The 12821-nt window shown below is 42.2% G+C and overlaps 1 protein-coding gene across 3 annotated transcripts in view; it reads left to right on the forward strand.

The window, feature by feature from the left end:
- The window catches only part of smarcad1 (SWI/SNF-related, matrix-associated actin-dependent regulator of chromatin, subfamily a, containing DEAD/H box 1), a 96010-nt gene that overhangs the window by 50423 nt on the left and 32766 nt on the right, over positions 1–12821 (forward strand). For all 3 annotated transcript variants that reach the window (XM_033022451.1, XM_033022458.1, XM_033022442.1), the window contains one exon: positions 8730–8932. In XM_033022451.1, coding sequence (XP_032878342.1) covers positions 8730–8932 — 203 coding nt within the window. The remainder of the gene's footprint in view (positions 1–8729; positions 8933–12821) is intronic.

Raw genomic sequence — 12821 nt, forward strand, 5'->3', positions numbered from 1 at the left:
CTTAATCTCTGAGTACAAATTATATGCAAATCAAACAGCTCCTTTTCAGACTTGTTTCCACTCAACTTCTTTCTCTGCGGTGGTTTCAAAACCGTAGACGGCCCATTTGAAAATCTATCAGTTCTGCTCCATTTCCAAATGTACTGTTCGTAGCCTCCCTCGACTTTTAGTAAGACTGTTGCAGCGCGCCTCGTGTAACTTGATGTGATTGTTGCTTAGCGCTTAGTTGTTGGCCTGCAGAACAGGCAACAGAGAAAGGACAGGTGGCATTTTCGGTAAGGACCTGCTGAGTTCCTCCAGCACTTGGTGTTTTGCACAAGATTCCAGCATCTGCAATTCATTCTGAAGAAGGGTCCTGACCTGAAACAACACCAGTCCATTCCCACCCCAGATGTTGCCTGATCCACTGAATTCCACCAGCACATTGTGTTTCGCTCATCTCAGAGCTGCCAAGTAGTACGGATTTTCCGTATTTTGTACGGAAATGCGATAAGAATACTGATGTGTGATTTTGTGTTGTTAAATACGGAGTTCAGTTCAGTCTGAAGAAGGGTCTCGACCAGAAACGTCACCCATTCCTTCTCTCCAGGTTTAAACAGAGCGCTGTCAGTTTAACGCGTGGGAATTTAAACAAAGAGCGCTATGGGATCTAAATATAGTGCTACCGGCTGGAGCGCTATGGGCTTTACACATAGCGCTATGGGTCACAGACCGTTCAGGAAAATTCTCATATAACAATGTGTCTTTGGAATTCTCTTTGAGCTTTTGATTATTTTTCAGGCAGTGGTAGAATTCTGGATAAGCCGAGTGGTGAAAGGTTACCAGTGGGATTGCAGTTACATTGGGATTGACCTTGATTTTACAGAATTGTGGGTGGGCTCAAGGGGAGAGAGGGAGGGGTGGAGAGAAAGGGAAAGAGAAAAAAAGGAAGAAGTGAGGGAAGAAGAAAGAAGGAGGGAAAGGGGGAAGGAGAGAGAGGGAGGGAGGGTGTGAGGGAGGGAGGGGGAGGGAGGGAGGGGGAGGGAGGGAGAGGGAGGCTTCCAAAATGGCTTCTACATAATCTGGTGCTAAAAGCAGGGAGTAGCTGTTCAAGCAGCAGTATACAAAGATATGGCAATGAATGCACTGCCAAGCAAGGTGCATAGAAGATATCAATTGGTGGCAAAGTTATGTATTCTTGTACTCTTACATGCGTATGACCGCGTAAAAATACAGATTTCCTCAGCAAAATACTGATTTTCAGGTACTAGAATATTGAAATGCTCTGACAAAACCTGGAAGCTCTATCATCTTACTTTGCGCTTGTTTGACATGGTTTGAGTATCTTATTTAATTTGTCCATCTAACAGAAATGGAATTCAAACACCTGAAATTAGGATGGAATGGTATAAAACTTAAAAGATTCTAAGGTTTAGGTTATCAATGTGCAGTATTTTAAATGTTGTAAATAATATGTGGAAATTGAGAATGTACACGCAGCATTTGTGAGTTAATACGCGTTATTTCATTTGGATTGTACTACATTGATTGACGAGTGGCTGTTTACTGCCTATCTCTAAATGGTTAGTTTAGTTTGCAGATACAGCGCAAAAACAGGCCCTTCAGCCCACAGAGTCTATGCCGACCAGTGATATCCGTACTCCAGCACTATCCTACACACTGGGGACAATTTACAATTTTTGCCAAAGCCAAATTAAGCAACAGACCTGTACATCTTTGGAGTGTGGGAGAAAACTGGAGCATCCGGAGAAAACCCATGCGATTACAGGGAGAAGGTACAAACTGTACATACAGCATCCGTAGTCGGGATCGAACCCAGGTCGCTGGTGGTGTGAGGCAATACCATGCTGCCCACAAATGGCCCCTGTACATTGATGATCTTGGTAAACCTGAGAAGAGAAAGGGAGCAGATCTCTTTTCCTGAAGAATAGACAATAGGTGCAGGAGTAGCCATTCGGCCCTTTGAGCCAGACCCACCATTCAATGTGATCATGACTGATCATCCACAGTCAGTACCCCGTTCCTGCCTTCTTCCCATTTCCCCTGAATCCACTATCTTGAAGAGCTCTATGTTGGTGAACCAGATAAGGAAACTGGATGGTGTGTAGTTGGAAGGAAACCAGCAATTTCCCATGCATTTACTCCCTTTATCCTTGTGTGTAGAGTTGTAGATTTGCTAATGCTCATCACGTATTACATTTTGTGAATAGTGTACACTGTGCATTGGGGTTGGAGGGAATGAATGATTTTAGTGCCGATAAGGTGGGCTGTTTTGCCCTGCTTTTTGCTGAGCTTCCGGGGTAGTCGTTGGTGCTGTGCTCATCCAGGGAAATGGGAAGTATTCCATCCGATGTTATGTTTAAAGCTTTTCAACACGTTAAAATAATCCTGACCTTGGCAATGGAACCCCGATCAAACCAACTATGTTGCACTGCCATTATACTGCTTCCGATGGATTTAATTCTGTCCTCCCAGGTTCTTTTCTACACCTTTTCTAATAACCAGTTATGAAAAATCCTTAAGTGATTGTCATTCTATTTTCTCAAAGATTTCATGATGGGTGACAGACAGGTGTATGTAGTTGTACGTATCCCTTTCCCACCCTCGCAAAATCATAGTAGGATTCAGTGACTTTTTTTTAGTGATGGTACGCATTGTTGTGGCATACGGTCACTTCTTTAAAAATTTAAATGTCATTAATTCATTTTCTACCCACATGGCATGTATGTTTACTAATCATCCATGGCAGTTGCAACTTTTTGACCAGCAGGAAAACTCTCATTTGCATTTTTCACTTACCAGCCTCCGCTTTTATGCGGCTTTTTCACGGGGCGACTTGACGCAAGATGTAACCAGAGTGAAGTGGTCGTGGCCTAGCACGATATCACACGATATAACGGGGGGTAGATAAAGAGTTCCCACGGGTACTCGGCATTTCTGTTATTTGTGCGAGTGACTTGTCCGTCTCCCGAGCTTTCCCGTTAAATCTTGAATGAACATTGTGAAGTGTTGTCAAATCATCACGTGGCACAAATGATGTCACTTTTTTTTCACACACTATAAATATCCTCCCTTGGTTGAATTGGCTCATTTGGAGACATGTTTTACTGTGTATGTGGGAGACACAGATGGACTGAGCACAGTACCTCGGTCTTACTGTGTGTGGGAGAGGGGGAGAAAGAGACGTACACTCACAGAGGCAGAGTCTCTCAGCCTGTGTAAGAGGGAGTGAGGGAGAGCGAGAGAGAGGCACACATAAGGTGGATGTGAAATCTCACCTGCCTGTTTCAGTGACAGACACCCGCCGCCAGTAAATGAAGACACCCCCATCTGTCTCCCCCTCCTCTCCCTCGACTCCCCCACCTTTCCCTCCCAACTCCAGTCCCGTCCCGACCCCCTGGGAAACTGAATAGAACAACAATCAACTGCTGCCTGTGCGCTGATATGACAATAAAGGCTACTTTACTTTACTGAGTTATAGTTCCCACGGTAGACTGTAAAACTGGGACCCTGGTTCTGGACTCCCCCAACATCGGGAACATTCTTCCTGCATCTAGCCTGTCCAATCCCGTAGATACTGATTAGACCGGTATCTATTTATTTACTTTATTAATGATTTCAATTAAATACTGGGAACATCAGGCCGCAAACGTTATTTCTTGAGTGTTAGTGCTGGACTTTGACTCGACCTTCCTAGTTAGCCGGCGCCTGAGACTGAGCCAAGCAATGTCCAGACCTGACTTCAACACAAAGTGATGGAGAAACTCAAAGGGTCAGGCTCGTCCAACGCTCTGTATTTTGCTCGTGATTCCTGCATCTGCAGTTCCTCGTGTCTACAGACCAGAGTTGCCACTTGACTCCGAGATGACCATCACAGAGCATACGGAAGATAGACACGAAATGCTGGAGTAACACAGCGGGACGGGCAGCATCTCTGGAGAGAAGGAATGTGTGACGTTTCGGTTCGAGACCCTTCTTCAGAGTCTCGTCCCGAAACGTCACCCATTCCTTTTATCCAGATGCTGCCCGTCCAGTATTTTATGTCTGTCTCCAGTATTACTGTGTCTATCATCGACGCAAACCAACATCTACAGTTCTCTCCGACACATTAGAGGATACCGTCTCGCCATCACTCGGATTACCCGTTTCATTTCCATAACGTTGCCACCTCTCTTTCCTTTGCTTACTGAAGCCTGATCCTTGTCACACCTAGTGCTCTATCGCCCAGCCTCTCATCTTTCAATCGGGTTCGGCCAGGAAGGAACTGCAGATGCTGGATTAAAACGAAGATAGACACAACATGTAGCTCAGCGGGACAAGCAGCATATCAGAAGGGTCTCGACCCGAAATGTCACCCATTCCTTCTCCCCAGAGATGCTGCCTGCCGTCGAGTTACTCCAGCATTCTCTTTAAACCGGCATCTGCTGTTCCTTCCGACACATGCACAAGAAATAGGCAACTTTTCGGGCCGAAACGTTGCCTATTTCCTTCGTTCCATAGATGCTGCTGCACCCGCTGAGTTTCTCCAGCATTTGTGTGTGTGGGTGGGAGTTGGGGAGGGGGGGGGATTGAGTCTGAAGATGTGTCTCGTCCCGAAACATCACCTATTTTTCTCCAGAGATGCTGCTTGACTCGCTGAGTTACTCCAGCTTTTTGTGTCTGTCTTCGATTTAAACCAGCATGTGCAGTTCACTCCTTACACGGGTCTCTGGAGAACATTGATTGGTAGCGTTCCGGACCCTGCTTCGGAAAGGCATCGATCGCTAGTCGGCGAGGATTCCGAGCTGTATCTCTCAAAGAAGTACATGTGAAAATTTTCTCACGGACCCTAAAAATGCGGGACCTTTCAGTAAAGTCCCTTTTAAAGATTCTTGAATTTCATTAACATAACTCATGAATAAGTTGATGTCCATATGCGGATGCAAATCTTTATTTTTTAAATTAAATCCCACAGAAGACAATTTTTACACCTTCTGTCCCCTCTGTTCAGCTTCCGGGTTTACCGTTCGCAGGAGTTCCCACGGTAACCGCAAGAGTTATTACGGATATCGCACGGATATCGCACTGGCCACTACGTTCATATAATGTTGCAATGCTCAACCACAAGTGTACAAGTCACTCTTGGAGAAATTCAAACTTGCTTGAATTTTCTCCCGAGTCACCAAGTTACACGATTACCTGCCGTTAGCGCCACGGTGGTCCACGAATGCCGTACTGTTATCGCACGAGGTTCCCACGATGTTAAACTCTGGTTAACTCTTGCGTCAAGTCGCCCCGTGAAAAAGCCCCATTAATAAATCTCTCTCTGCGTGTCTGTGATCTCTCGTGAGATGGCACAACCAGAAATGTTTTTGCCTCTCCTTTCAGCATTCCACGGTGACTATCAGCTCCCATCACCACCACTTTCAAATGGCAGGACTGATCCTCTCTGCCAGTGTTAGGCGGCAGCACAGTGGCACAGTTGGTAGACTGCTCCTGTTAACTGATTTTATTCAAATGCTATGTAGACTGTATATGAGATAATATAAAATTTAGGAAGGCAGAGCAAATGTTTGCTTTACTAGTTTGCTTGGGGCCATTGTGCTTCACCCGTAAGCATGCCATTAACTAGCTAGGTAGGCAAGTTGCCAGAGAAGGCTGGTGGAGTTCTGGTGGGGAAAACGAAGTTGGGCTGTAGCTATAATTGCAGCCGGTGCATTTTAAACTGGTGCATGTTTTCTTCAATAGGAAGTGTGTGTTTTTAATTATTTTGTGAATTTTAAGCATTTAATCAAATCTGTTTTGAAATAAATTACAGGAAATTATGTTTAGGGTAATTATGTTAGTGCGTTAATATCCAGAACCCTGGACCATTGATCCAATGACCTAATTTTAAAACTTCACTGCAACTAATTTATTAAATCTGAATTGAAAAGCTAATACCAGTTGTCAGGAAACCTGATTATTAATAAAAAGCCAGCTGGTTTAGTAATGTCCATTGCAAAAGGAAATCTGCCCAATGCCTTTTTGGGCCCATACACTTGATGGCTAGAAAGGTAGTCATTCAGACAGGCTGGGGAGGCATTTTTTGGTACCGGTACAATGATGGATTTTTTGAAGCAGGCAGGGACCACGGACTTGTCCAGTTCTATCTGGAAATGCTGCCTGTCCCGCTGAGTTACTCCAACGTTTTGTCTATCTTCTGTATTAAGGTGGTTTGTGTTATATTTTTAACACCCATACCAATCTTCTTATGATGGGTGGACATTTCTCTTCAACTTTGCAGAATGTGCTATGTTATGGCAATTGTGTAGTGCTTTTCCATCACTGTCACTTGATGTTCATTATCTAAAATCTGGCTTCTATATGCTTAATAGATTGGTTTCAGGTCATGGTGAGGGCACGTGAAAATTCTCGATCTTAGCAGCAATAAAGAGAAAAAAGCTATTCTTAATGGCTTACACCTCTTCTCTTCTCTTCAATGCACATTGAAACATATTAGGAGGTTACATTATATACATTGTTCCATTTTTATGTGAGATTATCTCTATTGATTGAGAACTAAGAAGGAAAATAGTCAACTGGGTGTGGAAGTATTAGTGAAATTGTTTGTTTTGTCCAATAAAATCTTTCATAGCAAAACGGAAATATATTCAAATTTATTAGAACCATTTTGGTACTGAATTTGTTTGCACTTGTTTTCCTCTAGATAGGTTAGCTTTTTGCAGCTTTTGTTCTGTTTTGTAGTATGTATGCACGTACATACATGTTCACCTATTGCTTGCTTCTGGAATTGAAAACACTTTGGGGAACTATTGAAATATTGCTGCAGATCAAAGAACCTTTTGTTTCGATGAAACCAAAATCTATTCAGCTCAGAGTTGGGTTAATCAGAAAGATTAGTAGCAGGATGATCAACTGAATGCAAGGCCATTGTGTTATGAACTAGAGTTTAGTGCTTTAGTTCTGCAGCAATATTGGCATGACTTGTATCATGCTACTGACAGTCTTCATCTGCATTTTGTCAACTTGCTGTCCCAGACAGCCTTGATCCACTGTAATTCACCCACTGCCACTACAGGTCCATAGCAGACACCATCACCTTGACCATGGCCATATCTTCTCCAGAATGCATAGGTAACCAGGATACTGCAGCAGCATCACCATTACATTTTTCATTCAGTCTCTTACTACTGACATTCCATTTGTTTTCTCCACTTAAAAACTTAAAATATCTATTGTTGCAAGGAACAAGGAACTACAGATGCTGGTTAATAGAAAGTGCTGAAATAACTCAGCAGGTCAAGCAGTATCTCTGGAGAACGTGGATGGGTGACACTTTGGGTTGAGACCCTGCAGAAGAGTCTCAAACCAAACAGTTATCTATCCATGTTTAAGAAGGAACTGCAGATGCTGGAAAATCAAAGGTGGACAAAATTGCTGGAGAAACACAGCGGGTGCGGCAGCATCTATGGAGCGAAGAAAATGGCCAAGTTTCGGGCCGAAACCCTTCTTCAGACTGATGCAGGTTGGGGGGGGGCGGGAAGAAGAAAGGAAGAGGAGGAGCCAGAGGGCTGAGGGAGAGCTGAGAAGGGGAGGAGGCAGCAAGGGCTACTGGAAATTGGAGAAGTCCATTTTCAGGCCAATGGGATGCAGACTGCCCATGCGGAATATGAGGTGCCTCTCCTCCAGTTTCCGGTGGTGCTCACTCTGGCAATGGAGGACAGAAAGGTCAGATTTGGAATGGGAGGGGGAGTTGAAGTGCTGAGCCACATGGAGATCAGGACCGAGCGGAGATGTTCGGTGAAACGATCGCCAAGCCTACCCTTGGTCTCACCGATGTAGATAAGCTGACATCTAGAGTAGCGGATGCAATAGATGAGGTTGTAGGAGGTGCAGGCGAACCTCTGTCGCACCTGGAACGACTGCTTGGGTCCTTGAATGGAGTCGAGGGGGGAGGTAAATCGACACGTTCGGGCCGAAACGTTGCCTATTTCCTTGGCTCCATAGATGCTGTAGAACCCGCTGAGTTTCTCCAGCACTTTTGACTACCTTCTGTTATCTATCCATGTTCTGCAGAGATGTTGCCTCCCTTGCTGAGTTACTTCAGCACTTTTGTGGCCTTCTTATTTATTAACTTCACCTTCAACGCCCTAATTACAACCACGCGCCTCTCCAAAATCTGGGACCTAGGCGCAGCTCCCACTCTATACAACTAGATCCTTGACTTCCTGACCCATAGACCTCAACATTTTTTATATATATATTTCTATCTTATTCTCCTGCCTCAATAGGAATGAGACCCACAACGTTCTGATATGGAACATGCTACATTATCACAGACTCGTGTCTGCTGTAGTGCAGGTGGAAAAAAAAAGTATGGTACGGTACAACGTTGGTTAATGAAAGAGTCCCCTGTGTTGATCATCACAAAGACTTTTAACAACCATATGCAAAATCAACGTAGTTTTGATAGTCATGACAAAATCGAAGAAAAGCTTCTTTCATGCTGAATGTAAAGACCACCCAAACAAAGGGAATATTTCCAACACGAAATGTCGCCCGTCCTTTTTCTCCAAAGATGCTGCCTGACCTGGTGAGTTACTCCAGCACTTTTTGTCTATCTTTGATATCAACCAGCATCAGCAATTTCTTGTTTCTACTTGAGGAAATGTTTTTTTGTGTGCTTCAGCAGAAACATCAGCAGTAACCATACAGTGGATAACAACTAGGTTTTTTTTTTCTTCCAGTTTCAAAAGTTTAAAAAGCCACATGGTTTGTCTGAAGACTTGATATGGAACTGCAAAACAGTAATCAAGGAGCGGGCAGTGGTTCTTTTACTGATGAACAGGTGTGCAGAAATTTCCCAAAGGTTAGAAAAGCAAGTGACAGAAATAACAGAAGATGGGGGAAGTCATAGAACCATCGAACAGCCAGATATCCTTAACAAAAGGTAAATATATTGCTTGAAAAATTGTAGATAATGAATATTAATTATTTTATTAATATATATACAACCTTCACACTTTTTTTAAAGTGCGCATTTATGTCCCTTTCAATCTACATGAAAATGAATTTCATTCAGTTTGTGTAATTATTAATTTGTCCATTAATGTCCACTTAACAATGTCCGTTTCTGTAAGCCTCTCCTGTGACATGATTAGTAGTTGTGGTGTTAGATGCTTTCGGCCATAGTTTTCTTTTGTGGGAATAATGTTGAAAAGAGTTGAGCACGTGACATATCAAGCCATTAATTTATGTTTTGGTGCTACACACAAAATTTGTATTGGTGATGCTATCCCCATTATTTAAAAAAAACTGAAAAATATGTGAACAAGTTTAGAATGTAGAAGAGGATACTACTTTTAAAGTGTGCTAACAGTTTTAGATATAAAGATTGGAAATAATTTAAATAATGACCAATATCGTTTTTTAGAGGAAAATATCCAGTGAAATACCAAAATAGTTTGGAGCATTCATACTTTTGTGAATTAAAACCCACTGATCCTAATTTTCTTTGGTTTTTAGGGGTTTTGCAAGCTTAGGGAAATTGCACAAGGAATTAACAGATAACTGACCAAGATTATAATTTGTAATTTACAGTAAACCTGTAGGGAGTGGATAGTAAGGTTGTGTATTCATACACTAAATTTATATTGGATATATTCTAGATTGCCGGATGGGAAAGGAAAATAAAATTAAGATAATTTGTGGCATAAACTAAAGCAAATGGAAGTACGATTTGATTTTGATTTTGTTGGGACCTACTAGTATAGGAAATTAGTTTAGTTTATTGTCATGTATACAGAGGTAGTGAAGAGCTATTGTTACGTGCTAACCAGTCAGCGGAAAGACAATACATGATCACAATGAAACCATCCGCAGTGTACAGATGCATGATAAAGGGAATAACGTTTAGCGCAAGGTAAAATCTGATTAGAGATAGTCCAACGGTCTCCAATGAGGTAGTGGAGACCGTTGAGACCGAGAGATAGTCCAACGGTCTCCACAGAACTCTTGTTGATAGGATAGTTCATTTACCTGATAACACCTGGGAAGAAACTGTGTCTGAATCTGGAGGTATGTGGATAAATCTGAGGATTTATGCAAAGAATAACTGCTACTGAATATAGGAAAGGAGAAATATTATACTTTGTAATTTGTGAATCTCACTGAAAATATCTTGTTACATGAAGTACTGGAACAAAACCTATAACCATTTCCCTTCAAGATAAAACATTTGAATCTAGTTAATATTTCAAAGAACTCTTGTTGATAGGATAGTTCATTTACCTGATAACACCTGGGAAGAAACTGTGTCTGAATCTGGAGGTATGTGGATAAATCTGAGGATTTATGCAAAGAATAACTGCTACTGAATATAGGAAAGGAGAAATATTATACTTTGTAATTTGTGAATCTCACTGAAAATATCTTGTTACATGAAGTACTGGAACAAAACCTATAACCAGAGTCCCAAAAGAATGTCACACTAATGAGATGAAGGAATTAATTGGCTGAAAACAAAAATTGCTGATGAATGTCAAGTAATTAGCCAAAGTATTGAGAGAAAGCCTAGCTGGTCCCATTGTAGTTTTTATTTTCTCTCTGAATTCTCAGTGTGTTTAAACATGACCTTGGCTCTTTTTTGGTCTACTTGAAGTGTGTCCCATGGAATCAAGTTTATGATGTTGCATACAGCTCTGTTCCTCCACGTGTGCAGCACAATGGCGCATCTGGTAGTACTGCTGCCTATCAGTGTGGAGTTTACACATCTTCAACGTGATCCTGTGAATTTACTCCGGTTGCTTTGTTTTTCTCCCGCATCGCTAAGATATGGGGGGGGTTGTAGGTTAATTATCCTCTGTACATTGCCCCTAATTATGTGGGGAGTGGGTGAGACAATGAGATAACATTGAACTAGTGTGAACAAGTGATCGATGATTGGCCTGGGCCAAAGGAAATGCTTCCATGCGGTATAAATAGAAACTAAACAAAGTTAATAGTGAGACTAAACCTGTGTATCAACAAAATAGTACTGGACTATGCTATTAAATCTGTTATCAAAGTTTAAATATCTTTAAGTAAATGCATCTTAAAAATATAAAAGGTATAACAATATAAACATTCTCATCCCACTCTGTTCAGCTGTTATCCAAGATCGCCTTCTGGAGGATGATGGTGCTTTTACAGTCATGGGGAAGAATTTCATGAATTGTCTTTCCATACATTTTTTTTGATAATTGAACCATATTCACTCCTCTGCCTATAATTCAAAACAGAGTGATGGTGATGTTTTTAGAGGTGGGAAATAATAACCCGCGTATCTACACATCTAAGTGACTGTCACTTCCTTGCTGGGTTTTAGGGAAGTAGATTCAATACTTTTGGTTCTGTAATCAATTTTATTCCTACTTTTTACTAAAGCTTCTCATGCCTTATGTTACTCGGCTCTGTAATAAGCGAGTTCGGTATTCCGACTGTGCATGTGGGCCTGGGACCGCTGGTGTCATCGGTCCGGGGCTGTCGGTTGGCCCGGCGGTAGTTGAGCTGCGGTTGGCGCTACTTCTCCGCGCTGGCTGTGACCGACGACACCAGCGGCCCCAGGCCCACAGCTAGCATGGAGAAGAAGTCTAGCCCAACCCCGCTTCCTGACGGGCCGGGAGGGGACAGGAACGGCACCCAGCAGCAACTCAACGGGCCCGACACCGACGAACACGATCTTGCTCACTCTCCAAAGCAAAAAGCAATAAAAACAACAAAATAATCTTAGATTTTAACAAAGAAACAATAAATACTATTTCATAGTTTGAAAGCAGTATTTTCTTACCTGGAATAATCAAAGCTGGGAAAAAAGGAAGAAATGAAGGTCCACTGCTCCGCTGCTTTCCAGCAATGTTATGCATAGTGACCTTTGACCTGGGCATGCGCAGTAGGAATACCGAACTTGCTTATTCATTTGCTCTCAGACATCTTTTTTTCCCGTAAATCCTGAAGTTTTCTTGTTGTGGGAGTACTTAGCCTTAATAATGGAAGGAAACTTTGAGTTTTACCTCCCCTGATCATCATCTAACCAGCTGTTCATCGCATCCTTATAGATATTGAGTAAATAGATTCCTTAGACCTTAGCGTTACAGCGTGGAATCAGGCCCTCCCACCCACCGAGTTTGCGCCAACCAACGATCACCAGATACGCTAGCACTATCCTACCCACAAGGGACAATTTTACAATTTTACCAAAGCTAATTAACCTACAAACCTGTACATATTTGAAGTGTGATAGGAAACCGGGGCACCTGTAGAAACCCCATGCAGTTACTGGGGGAATGTACAAACTCCGCACAGACAGCAGCAGTAGTCGGGATCAAACACAGGTCTCTGGAGCTGTAAAGCAGCAACTCTACCGCCACTGTGAATGTAATAAATATCATTTTTAGCCACACTTTAAACATTGAATATTTAATATGTTCATATTGCTCTTTAATCTTTGTGTAAAGTTGCTGGTTTGTGTATTAATGTTGAATATTTCATGGATCCACCTATAAATACATCAGGCCATATCCCTTTGGTTGCAGTAATCGGCTGCCTTGTTCACTGCACTTGATTTGCTATAATAGGGAAGGTAGTAAAATACGGTGTCAAATTAAGAAATTATAGTAGCTAGATGAAAAATGTGTAACATGGTTACTAGGTTAGCTATCTGACCTGCTACTTAGCTACTTGGGCATGTACCACTGCAGTGAAATCACAGCTGACCTGTGACCTTAATTCCCCAGTCACTTTTCCTGTTTTATTTAATCCTTTCAAAATCAAAAATCTATCAACTTTGTGCTTAAAATCAA

The sequence above is a fragment of the Amblyraja radiata genome, chromosome 1 (assembly GCF_010909765.2).
Source record: "Amblyraja radiata isolate CabotCenter1 chromosome 1, sAmbRad1.1.pri, whole genome shotgun sequence".
NCBI lineage: Eukaryota > Metazoa > Chordata > Chondrichthyes > Rajiformes > Rajidae > Amblyraja > Amblyraja radiata.